Genomic DNA, 19,337 nt, shown 5'->3' on the forward strand with positions numbered 1-19,337 from the left:
GCCCCTTGCAACACAGTGGATATCAAGGAAGTGTGAAAATGTCGCTGAACGCTAACAGACGGAAAGCCAATATTGTTTCCTTGCATGATCTGGGATTGGGAGTTAAATCGTGGTTGATTTAATCTGGAGAAAACCTCTGGGCTTACCTTAGGTTGCTTTCCTTCAAAAATGGCCCCTTGTGACAGACAATTCAGAAATAGTCATTTGTTTTCAGGCAATCTCTCTCGGATATGTTATAAGGAAACTACTTTGTACAACTCCAGAGGGTACCATTTACATAGAAGGCAATGTGAGTGATGCCCTTTGGAGTTCCTTATCCTGGTGACCTTACCGCTTCCCTCTCTCCCGAGTTGTTTGTTTGTTTTGTTTTGTTTTGTTTTTTTAATGGCCAGTCTGTTTGGAAGTGTGGCAATTCTTTAACAATTCTTTCTTTTCTTTAGCAGGACCTAACTAGTCTGCCTTATTGCCCTAACTGGAGGTCTCCATGTAGTACTTTTATAAAAACAATAGGGTGAGGCATCATGGCCCTGCTCCCTTCGAAAAGGAGAAAAAATGGTAAGTCCAGCTGGGAGCTGGGAGCTCTGTCAGCTAGTAGAATTTGAGCTATCAACTGGAGAGATGTAGAGATCTTAGATTGTCCTAAGAGTTGGGGCAAACCCTAAACCAGCCAGAAACCCAACTCTTTGGGTTTTATGGGATACTGATTCCCCAAAAGCACAGAGCGTAATGGACTGAAGACTAAAGCTTCCCAGCATGTATTACTTATTAGAGGCTCTAATACTACACTAGTCTATAGTGAAATGGTTAAACTGTAAATGTCAAATATGACCAGCCCAGTGAACTTCAATGTAGACTTAGTTCTTTAGAATTCACGGACTCAGGATGATACCTGTGAGGACTACATGACAGAAGCCGTAGGAAATGGAAAGACAGTCTGGTTGCTACTCAGGAACTCCAGAGAAAATGGAGGTGCTGAACAGGGTGAACAACCTCTTGTGTGGAGGTCAGATACCCTGCTTGGTTTAAATTAATGAGGCAAACCTCAAGGGGTCCACCATTAATTACTCCAGAGTCGTAAAATTTCCAAAGAACTTAACATTATTTTAAAAAGATTTCATTTATTTATTTGAGAGAGAGAGCATGAGAAGGGGGAGGGTTAGAGAGAGAAGCAGACTCTCTGCCAAGCAGGAGCCTGATGCAGGACTCGATCCTGGTACTCCAGGATCATGACCTGAGCTGAAGGCAGTCTCCTAACCAACTGAGCCACCTAGGTGTCCCAGAACTTAACATTTTTAACATTAATGTTTTAAAAACTGTAAAATGAGGTGTTGTGCAAGACTATCTTTCTGTGTGTTCCACTCTGATTTTCTTTATGTGTTTTCATGTGCTTATTGTCTGATTCCATGTTATCTTTTTGTGCTTATCTTCACATTTCTTAATATTAGTCAATCTGGGATGCTGTATCTCCATCTTGCTTTGTCTATATCCCTTTTCCCACCTCTCTGTTCTTCCTTAATCTTCTTTCTGCTTTTATAGCCAATAATATAACGGACACAGTTGAGTATTACATATTGTATTTACTGAATAGCTTTAAGTTCTAAATTTGAAACAGATGAATAGATTATTTCATCTTTCCCCACTTCAATAAAATAACTTCATTTCATTTTACTTCATAATATAATTTCATAATATAATTTCATTTATTTTTATAAAATAAACTTCGTTTAAAATCAGGGGGCTGCACCTGATTTTTCTCTTAGTAACAGAATAGGAAAAAAGATTCCTCTTTACTGGTCTGGAAACACTCCTAACTTGGGAGCTTTATTAGAAATGGTATAGATAGGGCACCTGGGTAGCTCAGTGGGTTAAAACCTCTGCATTTGGTTCAGGTCATGATCCCAGGGTCCTGGGATGGAGCCCCGCATCGGGCTCTCTGCTCAGCAGGGAGGCTGCTTCCCCCTCTCTACCTGCCTCTCTGCCTACTTGTGATCTCTCTCTCTGTCAAATAAATAAATAAAATTTTTTAAAAAATGGTATAGATAAGTTTCATGAACTAAAGTAGAAAAATACGGCAGATTAATTCTTGATCCACTCTTTCCACCCCAATTTTTTTAAAACCTGGATTTAATTCGGCCCTAGCCCAGGCATTAAGTCGAAGAGGGGAGGAGGAGGTGGAGACCTGAGATTTCACAGCTAAAATGCAAGACACCCAGCCTTTAAACCACATGCCTCTATCAAGAGAAGGGTGTTAGAAGGGAACAGCTACAGTTTTCTGGAAAGACCAGATCTATGAATTTAGTGAGTATCAAAGGCCCAGCTATGGCCTCTGAGCCAAACCTACGCTTGTGGATGGGTTGAAAACAGAAGACTGTGGAGAAAGCCCTTCAGTAGATAATCATTGCTCACTCTCCCCTCTCTCTGCCCAGGAGATATGGATAGCACTTCCCCAGGACGATGTCATTCTGAATTCCAGAGACAGTTTTGAGGCTTCTCCACCTCTGCTTTAGTTCTTACTTAGAACAGATGAAACTTTATCCAATTCTTTCATGTACAGATAAAAAGTACTGACGATGTGGGGTGCCTGGCTGGCTCAGTTGGTAGAACACATGACTCTAGATCTCAGAGTTGTAAGTTGGAGTCCCATGTTGGATACAGAGATTATTTTAAAAAATAAAATCTTTAAAGAATATATACTGCTGATATAAGGACTCATTCAAAGCCAGGGAAATAAGGGCAGGGCCAGGAAGGGAACCTCAGTTTACACTAGATGCTATTTCACACTTCATGATGTCCTGCAGAGATTAGCTATACAGGAATAGATAAGAATTTTTATTAAAAGCCATATTGGAAAAAGTTATATAAATCTTTAAGGAAACATAGCTGGAAATGACTACTGACCACCAATTAATAGGTCAGCTAGCTACCTGGAAACCAGAGTCAAATGAAAGGATTATCCAACAAGCACCTAAAGAAACAGTCTTTTTTTTTTTTTTAAAGATTACTTATTTATTTATTTGACAGACAGAGATCACAAGTAAGCAGAGAGGCAGGCAGAGAGAGAGGAAGGGGAAGCAGACTCCCCACTGAGCAGAGAGCCTGATGCAGGGCTCGATCCCAGGACCCTGGGATCATGACCTGAGCCGAAGGCAGAGGCTTTAATCCATTGAGCCACCCAGGTGCCCCCTAAAGAATCAGTCTTAAGGGGCACTCCTGTGTGAATTAGAAAGATGTATCCCGTGGGCAGATGCAGCCTCCTGCCACTGGATCTTTGTAAGAATACCGACACCCCTTTTTCCAGATGAATGCAGTCAGTGCCTCATGCACAGTATGGCAAGTAGAGAGTAGGATGGATTTCAGTCATCACTTAACTCCTTGGCTAATTGCCAGAAATCCTTCCTTAGAGATTCCTATGTGTGGTCGGGAAGAATGCTGTGACAAGTCCTTGGAGTGGGTTTGAGACAGCCAAGCAGCAGTAAATATCACTAACCTGCCTCGTTACTACAGTAACTCTGGTTAAAAGAGTGGGCAATAAGCAATGTCTACAATAGCCAAACTATGAAAATGTCCATCAACAGATGAATGGATAAAGAAGATGAGGCACACGCGTGCATACACACACACACAGAGGAATATTATGCAGCCATCAAAACCCAAAAATCTTGCCATTTACAACAATGTGGATGGAACTAGAAGGCATTATGCTAAGTGAAATAAGTCAATCAGAGAAAGACAATTATCATAGAGCTCACTGATGTGAGGGATTTGAGAAACAAGAGAGAAGATCATAGGGGAAGGGAGGGAAAATGAAATAAGACAAAACCAGAAAGGGAGACAAACCATAAGAGACTTTTAATCTCAGGAAGCAAACTGAGGGTTGCTGGAATGGAGGGAGGAGGGAGGGATGAGAGTAGCTGGGTGATGGCTTTGGGAGGTTATATGCTATGGTGAACCCTGATGAATCACAGACCTGTAACCCTGAAACCAATAATACATTATATGTTAATTTAAAAAAAAAAGAAAAAGAAAAAATAAATAGAAATGGAATTCTCTCCCTTTAAAAAAAAAAAAGAGTAGGCTACAAAGTTGGAGGTCAGGCTATAGAGGTCAGGCTGCCGGCCTCCCTGGAGGTCCTTTGTGTCTCTGCTAGCCTCAACCCCCAGGGGACTTGTGTTGTGGGAATGGTTGTAGGTTAGAGCATGAGTTTTTGCAGAGGTAATTCTGTAATTCCCCTGGAAGTAGGGTGCAATGTCAGAGGTCAAAGAGCATTCTGGAGGTGGAATTTCCATGTCCATTTCCATCTCTTCGTTTTCTACAGACAAGGTGGAGCATGGGCTTCGCAAAATTTGAACCTTGGCTCTGTCTTAGCAATGTGAGAACTTCAGACAAATTCCTTTAAAGCTGCTGAGATTCCTCTTCTGCAAAATGGACTTTTTTTAGGAGGATTAAAGCAGACACCCCCTATCAAACATGTTGCAAAGGTAGGTAGTATACAATCAGTCTAGCAAAAAAAAAAAAAAAAAAAAAGAGGGGAATGGGTCTTCCTCTCCACTCCACATCATTCCAGTCGCAGACAATCTATTGCTGGCAATAGATTGCCCACTGCACACTGTCTGTGCTCCAAGCAAGCCCTTGCCTGTCAGGGCCGGAGAACCTGGGTACCAGAGTAACTGCCTAGACAGGAAAGGAAAATGATCCCTGAAGTTTGACTTGTCCTTTGGGTACCACAATTCCCCTAATTTCTACCTTTCTTGCTAAAATGAAACCCTGGGAAATTTCCACCTGTTTATGGCTGTCCTTATAGACCACAGAGAGCTCCTACTTATTTATGATTATGACTGAGTGTTGGCATCAGAGAGATCTGGGTTTGAATACTAGCTCTATTTCTGACTTTTTTTTTTTTTTAAATAACTATTTGCTAAATCCTGGGCAAAGGTCACCCCCCCCCCCGTTTTCCTCAGCTATAAAATTGGGATATTCGTTATCTCCTGAAGTTCAAGTAAGATAATTTCCTGCCATATAGGAAGAATCAACTGTTATTGTTTCCCTTGCTATTAGGGGATCAGCTAGGTCAGGTGTTCCTGAGCCGCTCTTAAGGAACCCTCCCACAAGTGGCAGAAGCATGTGGCCATGCCTGGCAGCCCCTGGGCCAGTACACAGGCAGGCAAGGCATGGGTTGGTGACCAGGATCAGGAATGCTGGACTGCAGGGCACTATGTGTGTGCATGGAGCTTGGTTTGTAAATGGATGCAAAACATGGTTATCAAACACCTTGCCATGAACAGAAACACTGAAGTATGGCTGAGAAACAGAATTGGGATAATGCAAAAGAAACAGAACACATGCGTTGACAACCCTTACCACGTCCACTTAGAATTTAGGAGGGAAGGACTTTCTGGTCACACCCATGCCACCCTCCCAGCACTTTCTAAGAAGTCCCCTGTACGTACCACATGGGACACACAACAGCTCTCCTGGTGGGAGCTATAAAGCTTCTTTCCGGTGGTCCAGAAAGCAAGAGCTAGCCCAAGGATGAAGAAAAAGAACTATTAAAATGTCATGACTCTGAGGTCAAGCATCTTGGCTGCTGCTCTTTCTCCTACAGGGATGACAGTAGGTGCTCAATAAACAAACACATCAGCAGCAACGAAATTAAGGAACTGGCAGGATGATCAAAAGACCCTAGATGCTCCCACCTCAGTCCCCTCTCAATTGGCAAAGCTCAGATAAGGGCTCACCCATTGTCCTACGAAACCCTCCAAGCACCTCTATAATCTGGATACCCAACCATCCAGTGCCCACTAGGGGTGTTGGAGTTAAGGGAGATGTGTTTCCTTCACCGTTATCACAAGCCATTACTCCTCTTCCAAGACCGGAGTCGTAGGCACTCAAAATTAGGCACCCTGTGCGCTGTCACAGCTGGGGAGAGGCAAGGTCTCCCTTTGCCGCCCCACCACGCCCGGGAACGGGAAGAAGGGGGAATCGATTAATAAGCAAACCCGGTTGTTCACTCTCCCGCCGGCGCGGCTGCGGCTAAACTGACAGCGAGGGACTTCGGAAGGGCGGGAGGGAGGAGGCGTGGTGACCCCCGCCCGGCGTGACCGGACGTGTGCCCCGCACCGTGTCCCCGGCCGGCGCGGGCGCGTCTCCGGCGGGTGCCCGGCGCGGTGGCCCCGGGCGGCGAGCCGGCGTGGCTGCAGCGCGGCCTCGGCGGGGTGGCCCGTGTGCCCGGGCGGCGCGGGCGCGGCCGGCGCTCCTGCAGAGGGAGCTGTGCGCCCGGCCCGGCGCACGCACGGCGCCGCCCGCTCCCTCTTGCCGCCGCAGCCGCCGCTGGGCCCGCCCGCCGGGGAGGGGCTCCCAGCCTCGCCGGCAGTTGCTTCCTGCTTCCAGCACGTCCTCGCCGCCTCGCCGCCGGTCCGGTCGTGGGAGCTCTGGCCGAGAGCTGCCTGCCGCCGCCGCCGCCGCCGCCGCCCGCTCGGCCCCTGCCAGCGTCCCAGCCTCGCCCCGCGGCCAGCCCCGTCCGCTCGCGCCCGCAGCCCGCGCCCCCACGCTGCCCCCCGCCCGCCCCTGGCCATGCTGTCCTTCCAGTACCCCGACGTGTACCGCGACGAGACCGCCGTGAGTACCCCAGCCCGCGCCCGCCCGGCTGCCCGCCGCGGGTGCCGCGTCTGCCGCCGCCCGCAGTGCTCTCCCCGCAGCCCCTCGCCCCCTGCGTCCCTCCCCTCCCCCTCGGCCTTTGTTTGCGAGAAACGGGCCGGGGGCGCCCGGCTCCTCCCGAGCCGCGGGGGCCCTGGTGGCCGTCCTTGGCCGCCTGGTGGCGGCGGAGCCTGGGGTCAGCCGCCGTTTGGCCGCCTCCGAAAATCAATGGGGTCAAGGGCAGACGCCCAGGTAGGAATGGGCGTTTTCCGGGATTGGGAAGACGGAACGTGTCCCCGCTTTTTGACTGGAGGAGGCTCTTGCTTGAATATGGTAGGACAAAGTGTGCATGTGTGTGGATGGTGTAAAATTTAAAACAAAAGCAAACTTTTTGAACTTCCAGACTTAAAATCCCTAAGAGTTGAAGTTCATTCATTCGATTTTAAAACGTGTATTGAGTGTCTGCCCTGCCCCAGGCCGCCGGGGATGCAGAGACGAGACAGAGTCATGGGAAGGATGGAGTAGTGACCCCACAGGGTTGCAGTGTGGATCCAAGTTTTCCTAAACAAGAAAAGGAGTTAATGGGGGTGAGGGGAGGCCTTTTGAAGGGAGAGGGGATGGCCTTTTTCCGAATGAGTTTGTTTTGCTTAGTGGAGGGGTTAGCCGTCATTTACATAAGCTGTAGATTATCTCAGGGTAACTGTTGAGATCTAGTGGGTGGAAATCTGGGCAAACACCCTTTTTGTGTAAAAATTAATTTGGCATCTTAGGAACTGGAGTGAATCCAGACCTCGTGGGCATGATTCTCTTAGGAATAGCCAAATTTCTCAGATAACTTAAAATAGAATCAGAATAAAAAAAATTTGTGTATATACATCCAGTTTTTTTCTGCTTACTCTGACCTGATTTATGCCAAAAAGTCTGTACTTCAAAGCTCATTTCCTTTGGGTTAAAAGGTACTGAGACTTTAGAGTAAAGGACATATTGTTTCAAATTAAGACTTCCAAGTGGCCCTGTGCATTCATGGTTTCTTTGACCAGTGGCCATCTGGTAACCATGTTTTCTCGGTCTATTCAGCTGCTTGATTATTAAATTTACTCTAACGGCCCAAGAAGCTGTATTCCTCTGTTTCCTTTGTGTATGAGAGTAAAGTGATCCTGCCCGGAATGGAAAAGAGGAAAAGACCTGAGTGCTAGTTCTGGTTTTGCAGCTCACTAGCTGGATGCCTTTGGGGAGATCACTTACCTGTTAAGGGCATTCTTTCTCATATATGAAATATTAGTGCTGACTTGGCTAGCCACAGGGCTTAGAACTTAATGTTTGCGGTAAGAAGATCATCATTCATTTATTCACATGACAGTCTAGCCCCGCAGTGGGCCAGACTTCAGTAATCAGAAGACGTGTGAATATCTCATTTTGGTTCTTTGGGATCTTTGAGTTTTCAGGGTAGATAAAAATATAAAGAACTATCTACCGTGTGGCTTGATCAGTGTCGTTTTAGATTTGTTTTGTTTTTAGTAGGGATCGCTCGTTGCTTAGTTTTTCCATTTGGGTTACCAAAATCCTGCAGTTCTAGAAAGGGTTAAGCGAGGATTCTATGAAGACATCGGAAAGATTATGAACAATTAAAACAGTAATGAACAGTTAACTCGAAAGGTGGCATGGATTTTAATATTCTCGTTTCTTCTTACATGAAAACCCTAAGGCTCATGGCCGGAGAATGTAGCTCTGGTCCAGCTTGGACTCTGCTATGTGGCTCTCGTAGTGTACTTATACCAGCCCTGATAGCCTACGTGGGGTATCTTTTTCCTGTGACAGAGCCTTGATTACTAAACCTTAGGCTAGACTTAACACGTTTACTCAAATGGTAGCCTTGATTTCTAGGATGGTTGTCTCTCTCCAGCAGGTGCTAGAAATTACTGCAGCTCTTTCTGTCACTTGAACATCAGCAGTCTTTGGCTGAACTGTGGGGTTGGAGTATGCAACCATTTTTGGTGGATTTCTGCCCTAATGAGCAGAAATTTGGAAACCATGGCACTTGCAGTGTAATGCCATCATCCATTCCCCCAGCGTGTTGCTGTCAGGAAATATTCAGGCATGCTCCAGGGGTTAGAAGAGTGTGCGGGGTGAGTGGAGAACACCTAGGAGAATGGGTTTAATTTCCACAGGGCAAAGAGATCATATGTGCGTTGAGCCTGGAAGTTGGCCAGTCGGATAAGGTAGAAAGGGCCCTCCTGGCTCTGTGGCCAAAATGAATCACAGGACACTCCTGGCTGTGTGGCCAAAATAAATCATAGTTATGTAGGGCTGGACAGTTGTGGACTTGGACTTGTTTGTGGAATGGCAGGAAGGCCACTGTGACCATCCATGGGTGGACAAGCTTGGATGGGAGCTGGAAAGGAAAGGAAAAAAAAAGAAAGGTCAGATCTGATGGGCTTTGCCTGCTGGGTGCAGGACTCTGCAATTTACCCTGAAGTCAGCAGGTAAGATACTGAATAGTACAACTAAAATATTGAATAGTAACAGTGCCTGGTCAGGGCTCTATTTTTAAAAGTCTTTGGGGGGAGATGAGGTATGGCTGGCAAACTTAGATCGGGTGGAGTCAGACACTGCCCAACTTGAGTTTGGGGGATTCAGGGGATGTGGCTGTAAGATCACTCCACTTGTAGGGAATGGTCTTGTAGAAGAAGCAGTGGGGCAGGGGAGTAGGGTGGTGGCTCTTGGCTCCTGTGATTGTCCTGGGGAGAATCTGTTTCCTCCCCTGGTTAAAAATGCCTACTGCACAGATGACCTCAGTCTGTTTTAGATGATAATGCTGGTGCCAGGGATATGGGGCTGTTTCCTCAGAGGTAAACATTCAGGAGGCATACTGGGCTCTGAGTCAGCTGTGGACCTGCCAGTTTACACCTGGCCTGGTTCATTAGCAAGAGGTTAAGTGCACGGACTTTGGGATTGGCTTATAGAGGGTCATGGTTCGACTGCTTATTAACTATCTGACTTCAGTTTCCTCACCTGGAAAATGAGTTAGCAAGAGCCTCTCAGTGAGAAACTGTGGCTGAAATCTGTGGCTTGGTGTTTGTAGTCCACCGTAGCCTCCAAGTGGAACAGGAAATCTGTAGCCCTTTATGCTTGCTCGCCTTTGTGAATTGCATTCCATACTCTGTAAACTAGGAATATCATCCACCCTCTTACAAGGGTGCCTTAAAACACTAGGCACAGCAGTGTGGATAGTCAGCAAATGTTATTGCTTTGGACCTAGTATTAGGCAAAACTAGCATGATTTCCTGTTAATCTTTTCTGCTTTCTTATGACAAGTTAAGTCGATGGAACCGTCTTGAGTTTTAGTAACATCATAATTAGGACCATTTTTAAACCTGGCGCGTCACCTCCAAGGAATATTTGGGGAAAAGCTGTTGGCAGTTTGCTTTTAGTCCTAGCCTTGGTTCTGAACTCCGTGCGGCCCCGGGCATGTTGCCACTTGTCTGTCGTGGCTCCTAAAAATGTTGGATTGGAAGATCCTTTACAACTTCAACTTTTTCTGATTTCTTACTGTCGGAGAGGAGAAGGTGGTTATTTTAAGCATACTGAAAACCACTTCAAGGGATGTAATAGGTGAAAGCCTTGCAGATACCAAGATAAGTTTTCGTTCAGTGGTAACAATCAGCTACAATTTAGAGAGGTTTCCCATAAAGGTTGAAAGTTGGTAATTTTATGAAAACTCATCCGGAGAGATGAGACTAAAGTCTGGTGTTATGTCCCTTGCATTTGTCAGTGGTTTAATGAGAACATTTTCTGAGTGTTCGGCTTCAGCTGCCTATTCCTCCAGGTGTGCATTTCTCCAGGTGTTCTCTCACCTGGCTCTCACCAGATGCAGTGAGATGAAGGCCCTTTGCAGAAAGCCTGGGGTTTTAGCACCAGGAGGTTCTTCTCACCTGGCCAGCAGCCACGTGGGACTGTGACCAGCAGTAGAAGAAGCAGATTTTTCCTTTCCCAGGACATTGTTTCCCTCCGTTATTAGGGAGGAGCCCATACCTTCTGATATTCGAGACGAAGCTAGGACACAAAGCTCGGAGTTAAAAATTCATCTGAGACCCTGGTATTGTTCCCAAAAACCTTCCTGAGAAACTGGAACTAGAATGTTGGAGTTGTTCAGAGAGATTTCCTGGAAAGATGTTGTCCATGTGGTTTCAGTGAAATGTATCAGGATAGTATGAAACGGAGAGATTTCATAATGGCCTCTACCTTTGGGAATTTTTTTTTTAAGCATGATCACCTGGGGAGTGGTGACTCCTGCCGGCTCTGGCAGCCTTGCTCAGTTTCTGAGGCCAGGCACAGGATGTGGGCTTTTCAGAAGCTTGAACGTGTTTCTGATGGTCAGTTCCCATGGACGCTCCTGAAGCCTTCCCCTCAGCCAGACCCTGCCTGCACTAAGCTGTTGTCTTTCTTCAAATACCAGACTAGTCTGATTGGGTGATGCCTTTGTGCCTCTTTTTTTATAAGCATTTCATAACAATACACAAAAGGGAAGAAAGGCTTCGGTTTTAGGAATGTTCTTTCATTGTGCCCAAGTCAGCTTTTTTTAGCTGGTATCAACTAGAATCATTACACTGCACATCGGTGACTTGCTTTTTGGCAGTTGAGAGGTAAAGACCAAACCTATCATATAATATATTGTAGGGAGATTTTCTAATCGTTAGCAAGCTTAGCAGGAACAGACGAAAAGCCAGTGAGCACGTGTGTGGTAACTCCTTCACAAACGTGCCCTTCTTGTGTCCCGGCCGCATTGTGCGATTCTGGGCTTTGCCACTGACCACACATTTCCAAGTTTCTTTAGCACAGCGGCAGGCCTTTGTTTTGTGTTGTACAGACAGAGCCGTTCCCTATTCTGACCTTTCATCTTTCTTTCCTCTCCAGCTCAAACATGCTTTTCATGGCGGGTGGCTTGACACCTTTGAGAACCTGCCAGCTTTGGTTCATGTGGTAATTTGGGCAGACACATTGCCAGTGAGCCAATTGGGGTATTTTTGCCTGTCCTCCTGTTTTCTCTATTACATTCAGAAAATACTAACGCTGTGGGGGTTAGACACTAATTGTTCAATACCGTATTTTGTCTGTTACAGGTACAGGATTATCATGGACATAAGATTTATGACCCTTATGCTTGGCTTGAAGACCCAGACAGCGAGCAGACAAAGGTAATTGGGGCTTATAATTAAAGATGAGGTGGTCTTGGTACCTGGCGCCAAACCGTAGCCATCAGTAGCTATGACTTTTTCCTTCCTGGTATCTTCCTGTGTTTTCTTCCGTGGGGTGGTAAAGGAACCTGTTGGTGCTACCACTTTTTTGTCCAACGATTCATGGGTGAAAGATGAGAACTTTTTAGTCCCAGAGAAAATAAAAAAACGTTTGCAGTAATGTTTATGGTGTATGGTGACACCGATGAACCAAGTACTTGAAACTATGAGAAGTAAAATGCCAGGTAAAAATGAAAACATAAAATAATGTGAAGGGAAAGTTGCCTAAAACATTTTTTCCAAAGGAAAAGGAAATCCTGTAAAGTTGGCCCTTGAGCAACCTTCGGGTTGGTGGCATTGACCCCTCTCTCCAGTGCAGCTGAAAATCCAGTTATAACTTTTGAGTCTCCAAAAAGTTAACTCCTCATAGTCTGCTGTTGCCAAGAAGCCTTACCAATAACACGAAGAGTCAACACACATTTTGTATATGTACTGTATATTGTCTTCTTAAAATAAAGGAAGCTAGAGAAAAGAAAACGGTATTAAGAGAATCATGAGGAAGAGAGAATACATTTATAGTTCCATACTGTTGAAAGCTCAACTGTATACTGAACAAATATCAGGTCTTAAAAAGTGAATGCTAGTCGTGGATTACTTATTGATTTTAATGGAACAACAATAAAACAAAAACCAAATTGTAAATATAAGAACATTCTTATATTTTATAGAAGTAAGGGGGTGGAGGGAAGAATTTTCTGTTCTGTCTGAAAATACAAAGCTTTCCTATTCTTTTGGAGAAACTCAGTATTTTTTTTTTAAAGATGTATTTATTTATTTGAGAGAGAGAGAGCAAGCAAGAGCACATGAGTGTGGGGAGGGATAGAGAGTAAGGGAGAGAGAGTCCTCAAGCAGGCTCCCTGCTGAGTGTAGGGCCTGATGTGGGGCTCCGTCCCAGGACCCTGAGATCATGACCTAAGCCAAAGTCAAGAGTCAGCCATTTAACCGACTGATCTACCCAGGTACCCTGAAACACATAGTATTTTGAGCTGAAGCCTCATTTCATTAATGAAGTCCCACCTGAGTGCTATGTCATACAGATATTCTGTTCTCTTTGGAGTGCCGAGGACTTGTCATTTGGGACTCATCCATCTACTGTATGTGGTTAATAAGTTTGTTTGGTGAGCAGATCATGTTTCTCCAATCCGTCTCAAGTTCCTTGACTCCTTTTTATAACTATATTTATGTATTACTTAGTACATGGGAATCTGTATGCTATTTCTAATATGTTCACTATTCCAGGAATTCATGTGAGCTTCTTTGGAATCCCAGAGTACATTTCCCATTTTTCAAAAAGCAGCGTTCAATACGCTCCCGTTCTGTCACCCTCTCCTGTTCCTCCTAGCATGTCTGTCCTTTCTCGCCCACTACAGAAGCTCTTACAACCTCTCCCTACCTTTTGTCCTTGAAATAAGCACGGCACCGTTTTGAGATTTTTCTAGTGGTGTTCCCTAGCACTTGTAATCCTTCTTATCTCCCTTTCCTGACCTTTTGAGAAAGACAAAGGTCTCATGGGTGAGAATGATTGGTGTTTGGGTTTTCGTGAAGTGCTGGTTATAGAGGTGGATGAGTAGAGACTCCAGAATGAGAAACCAATGGAGATCTTCAGGAGTGGGCGAAGGCTCCAGCTCTGCAGGAAAGGCGAGACGGCGCAGGGAGCAGGTGTGGGGCTGCCTCCTCGCCTCCACCCTGCCACGCACCACCTCAATCACCCAGCATTAGCTTGAGCTGAGCCGGGGATTGAGCCTGAGGTAGGGAGTCACAGGTAGCGGCGTAGTCTGTAATGAACGAGAAGCCGCGGGGAAGGGAGTGAGCTTCCTGAGCTTCTCTGAGAAGAGTGTCCCCAACGACTGTCTCTCCGATGATGTCTTTGTTTGGGGTAATGGATACAGCCTTGATTCGAGCTTTGATGGTGATTGAGGGATTCAGCAAGCTCAGAATGACCCAGTTTTAGTTTATGTGTTAATGAACATAACATATAAACTTGGCTGTTCCTTAATTGATACTGGCTGGTCCCGTCGTTGCCAAGCCACTTATTAGTAGATGAAAGTTCGCTAGTGATCTTAACAGCTAATGAGTGTACACTATTATTTTCGTGGTGTACATTTACTGGATGCTTCCTGTGTGCCAGACACTTCACTGGTAGCTTTGCATACGCTATTTCATTTTATTCTCAAAGTCTAAAGTAGATCTTTTTATTTTCCCCATTTTACAAATGAAGAAATTGAGTTACTGAATGATTAAGTAACATGTCCAAGGTCACTGGGCTAGGAGATGTGGAGCCAGGAGTGGCATCCAGGGGACCCAGGTGGTTATCAATTTTACATTAAAAAATAATAAAAGAAAAAAGACTCTGGGCATTACAGCTTTGGGAATGCAAGCTGTAGGAATGTATTCCTGTGTGTGCCTGCTGTGGGATTTTGTGGGCCTTCTGCGAGGACCATGGGCCGGCCCCCATGCCCGGGCTAACGTGTGCATATGGCTTTGCTCAGATGTCAGAGGAGCTTTGCAGCTTCTGCCTCCCCTCTGCAGTGTCCCTGCACACCCTTCTCACTCCGCTCCACACAGTTTGGTTATGGACAAGTAGTATGTCATCTGGTTTCTAAGGAGTTAAATTTCGGTCCCAGACTGAAAAGGGTAGGGTGTGCTTTTCCAGTGAACATTTTCTGCTCATAGTTGTACACATACACACAAAGGTGGACTAGTCAGGTCTTGGTGAAGAGGACTGTCTTCACATAGCCTCCAAAACAAAACAAAAAAAAAAGAGGCTTTTTCTTTTCTTTTTTTAAGATTTTATTTATTTATTAGAGCACAAGCGGGGGAGTGGCAGAGGGAGAAGGCGAAGCAGGCTCCCCACGGAGCAGGGAGCCCGATGTGGGACTTTGTCCCAGGACCCCGGGATCATGACCTGAGCAGAAGGCGGTTGCTTAACCAACTGAACCACCCGCGTACCCCTAAGGCTGCTTTTTCAAATAAAAATCAGCCAGGAAATGAGAAACATATGTAGCTCTTTTATACTAAAATCTGAAATGCTATCAGTAGATCTTTGATTTAATCTAGTATTTAATGTGGGTTATCCATTTCTGACAATGCCTGGCATTTGAGGCTTTATCTTTTATAAAAGAATATCAGAACAGACCTGTAGCTTAAAAAATTCTCAGAAACAAGAGTAGGAGGGTGTTGAATCTAGACAAATCCTTTCAAGCTGTCAAGGCCCATATAATCCCATTTTAGCAAACGTTCCAGATTGTAGAAGATGCTGCACAACTCACATGGTTCTCCGAGGTAAATCCGACCTTGACATGAAAACTTGAGATACTTGGTAAAGAGGAATCAGACCAGGGCTGTCCAGTAGATATAGAATACCAGCCACATACCTAATTCAGATTTTTCTAGTAGCCACATTTTAAAAAGTAAACAGAAACAGGTGGAATTCATTATATAGTACTGTATTTTATGTAATCAGTATTTTCAAAATATTAATATCTCAACAGGTAATCTATAAAATATTAACATATTTTCCTTTTTTTTTAAGACTAGGTTTTTGAAACACGGTGCATATTTTACACTTCCCACGCATAGCAGTCCTGAGCAGCCACGCTTCACATGCTCAGCATCCACACGTGGCTAGTGCTGTGTATTAGACAATGAAGATTTATGGACCAGTCCTTTGTGTGAATATAAAGAATGTAAATAAGTGTTAGTAGATTTAAAAGAAAGCAGAATTTATCATAGGAAATGAAGAAGAATTTAATATTAATATAGAAATGGATTAAATAAAGCTTAGATAGTTAATATCCAAAATTATAGAAAATCTAAAAATAAAGCAGGAATAACAGTGCTTTATCAAGATGATGTCTCATCCAAAAACAACTTAAATAGTAGGCTAAAATGTCTCTTGTCACTACGATTTTTAGATGTTTACAAAGCTTTGACCAGTACAGTAAAACATGAACCAAAATTTGGAGAAAAGAAAATTATCATTCACTATAGATTATATGATCATGTGTCTAGAAAATCTAAGGGAAACAGATGCAAATTTATTAGAATGATTCAGTAGACTATGTACAAAATAATTTGTACAATAAAAAACTTAACTCCCATATATGTCACTAATAATGAGAAATTAACCCATCTGATAGCAACAAAAAGCAAACACTTGGGAATGAAAGAGATTTCACACCTCCTGGGAGAGTAGCAATGCTATTTTGGAAATATGGAGATCTCAAAAAGGGTCAGTTTGGGGCGTTATTTCTAATAGTGAAGAATTTTCAGCAGTAGGGTAATATTTTAGTAGAACGTATTGAATCCGCTCAGTGAATTAGTAGATGCATCTGTTAGGATGCTGGGCTGTAGAGATTGTTTACTAATCTGAAAAAGTGCTTCTGCTAGATTATTAAGTGGGAGAAGGATGCAAAATTCCAGTGCTCCAAACAATTGCAACGTTACAAATGACCTTTATAAAAACGATTGTAGGAGAATCTATATGGGAAGAGGAACTCAACCACAAAAATCAGATAAAGGGACAGCTCTGGGTTAAACGTACTTTATAGAGACCTAGGCCTGCTCTTGAAGCATCTGAACCACAGTGAAATCTCACTGGCATAAGTGGAACACCAGGGTCACCTTGGAAGTTCTCAGCGTGGAGTGCTGGGGAGGGAGGTTTGCAGTCATTAAAATGATTGGAGGACCGAACAGGAAGGCCCAGCAGGCAGTTAGCTCATACTCTGCTTTCAACAGGCGTTGCCAGCGTGTCCCACGCACATCGTGGGAGGCAGTTCAAAGCAGTCTCCCTGCACGCCAGTGTTTTGACCCTGAGGTTAATTTGAACCTTCAGTCTCATAACCAGGCCCCGCTTCCCCATCCTCCATGCACTGGCAGTAAGTGCAGTGGCGGACAGCCTCATCTTTAACTTTCTAGATTTCTTTCTTGGTTCTGGTGGCAAACAAGCAATCCCCAAGCCCCACGCTCTGCCATAGCTTTTTGCAACCCCTTTCTTCCTCTCCGTTGGTGTCCTGGCCCCTTGGGAGGTGCCTGCTCAGATGTTATTTCAGATCTTACCATGGGCTGTCTCCCTCTCTTCCTCCGCCTGACCACAAGCCACTCTCCACACCCCTTGACGTAGCTGAGCCACCTGCCTTTGTCACCGCTCCCAGGAACTGTTCCCATCAGTACAGACCAGCCTCCATCATGAGCACCATGGCCCACTTGTCAAATCCAGAAACTTCCCAACCCCATGTTCTTCACTGTGCATGTGGACCACATGTCTGGAGGAGTCATGGAGACGTGTGTGTATCCTGGCTGGGGGACTGCTCTGCTTCCGTTGTTTTCACGGCTAAGCTGGTGGTCTCACTGGGACTAGTGAACGAGTATTGGTCCTGGCTTCTCCACCCGCTATGGTGTTGTCAGTCCACACCGCGCTGTTTGCTCCCCTTCCCGATAGTGGTAACTTCCTCTCTTCACATCCTTGGGCTTGGTTTGGCAACCCCAAGTTCCAGATAGAAGTAGTGTCCTCGTGAGCTCTTGAGTCTCTGGGTCTCAGGCCATGTTTTGTGGCTCCAGCTTCTTAGTTGCATATTTCCAGAAATTGCTACTCAGTTACCGAAGGGGAGATACACAGAGGAAGGAAGCATTTATATCTTTCAAGGGTTAGCTGTCTTAACTGTAACTAATTGTCAGATCTGACTCTCACCAAAACTCTGTCCTGGGACTTTGCTACAGGAGTAACTAAGTATAGAATATCAGCTGTGTATATCTAATGACCAATTTTTTTTTCTCCCCGAGAGCTGCCGTAGGCAAAATGAGAGTAACAACAGCTCCATTTCCTTGGTGGAACATGAGAGAAGAATGCTAGTAAGAACCAGCAACAACAAAACCAAAGTCATTTTTATTTATACTCATGCCTTCTGATAAAATGAAATAAAATTACCATCTGTTTCAGAGAGGATCAAAGGAATATGCAACATAGGTCTTCTTCCCTAGGACATTATTTGCTCTTCCTTCCCATTCCCCCATTGGCCGGAAGGGTTAGTTTCAGGGTGCTAGCTCGTTACACCTGCGGATAAGGGGCTAGGAATCATAGAGAGGAGAGCAGGAGTCATTCAGTCTTCCAGTGTAAGACAGCTGGGCATGTCACCTTTCTCTTCCCCTGTCCTTGCACTATTTCCTTCCCTGACGGGCAAGATTTAAATCTTAAAGGACGTTTGATCATCTCTAGGATATTGAAGGAGGCTAGAATTTCAGTGTAGGTACTATAGTGTCACAGAGGTCAGTAGGGAGGTCATCACCTGCTTTCAGACATCCCTCCTGCCTACTGTGAGGTCTCTTCTTTGTTTGCTTGCCTTTGTTTTCATTGTTGAGGATTAACGGCAAGAGCCTGTAGTGTGAGGAGTTCCTGCTCTGTTCTGGTAGTGGTCTGGCCTCCATCTCCCTGGGCACTGCTTTTCCTAGTCTGGAGCCAGAGCCAACCTGTGGAAGAGCCAGCTTGGAGCTGGGTGGCAAGACTCCTCTGCCCAGTTGCATTTGTGTGTCGGGCCACTGTGCTGCCAGGCTGTAGAGCCGACAGAGTCGAAGCCTATCCCCAGGACTTCCCGTGCTGTGAGGGGCGAATTCACTGCCTCTGAGCCAGAAGGCAGCAGATAAAGTTTACTGGAAATTAATTGAAAGCGTGAAAGACTGGTTTGCGTTTGCTGTGTTCTCTGGAGACTTCAGGACAGGCCGTGACTATCTTCTTTGCGACTAGTGCCTTCACCCTGTGGGCGTGCTGGTCTTCCTCATGACCCTTCTGCTGGGAGGCCATGTGGAGCCAGAGGGCATTTGCCAAATGGGACTGGAGTCAACACACAAATCAGAGCTCTTTTACTTCCATCTTCTTGTGCTCTGACCATGGCAGGCTACCCTAGCCCAGATTCCTTTTTTTCATCTCTAAAATGAGTATGATCATAATCTGTTCATCTGGCTTCCAAGGTGTTCATGGCCTTCAAGCCAGCAAATGCACAGAAGATTTCGCTTTCCATACGCAGCAGAGGTCTGTGCAAAGATGGTGCAGCGTGGGGCGCTGCTGCTTAACAGGCCTGAGCGCTGGACCTTCAGACTCGAGTGCTCCAGCTCCTTAGTCAGAACGTCCAACCTCGAGACTCTTCTCTTTGTTTTCATCCAGGAAACTAAGCAGGATTTTCCTTTGGAAGCTTACGTCTTTCAGAAAAATGTGCTTGACGTTCTGGACGCTGGTGTTTTTCCAGGGAACTGTGACCTCTTAAGTGAGGCTTCTGTGTTCTAAAGCATGATGATTCAACAAAGGGCAAAGATTACCTTAAAGGTGGAACCCCTTTTAATTGGGGCCTTGTGAACTCCATTGGCAAAGCTGGCCCGTAAAACAACCTTCCACTCATTCATTGATGTTTCGTGTGAGGG

At 45.2% G+C, this 19,337-nt stretch overlaps 1 protein-coding gene across 1 annotated transcript in view; it reads left to right on the plus strand.

Moving 5' to 3' along the window:
• Positions 1-6,292: 6,292 nt before the first annotated feature.
• LOC123942290 (prolyl endopeptidase) overlaps positions 6,293-19,337 on the plus strand; it is a 112,570-nt gene continuing 99,525 nt past the window's right edge. Inside the window, exons 1-2 of the mRNA XM_046006137.1 lie at positions 6,293-6,615; positions 11,754-11,828. Coding sequence (XP_045862093.1) covers positions 6,571-6,615; positions 11,754-11,828 — 120 coding nt within the window. The 5' untranslated portion in view covers positions 6,293-6,570. The remainder of the gene's footprint in view (positions 6,616-11,753; positions 11,829-19,337) is intronic.

This window comes from Meles meles, chromosome 5, assembly GCF_922984935.1.
Source record: "Meles meles chromosome 5, mMelMel3.1 paternal haplotype, whole genome shotgun sequence".
NCBI lineage: Eukaryota > Metazoa > Chordata > Mammalia > Carnivora > Mustelidae > Meles > Meles meles.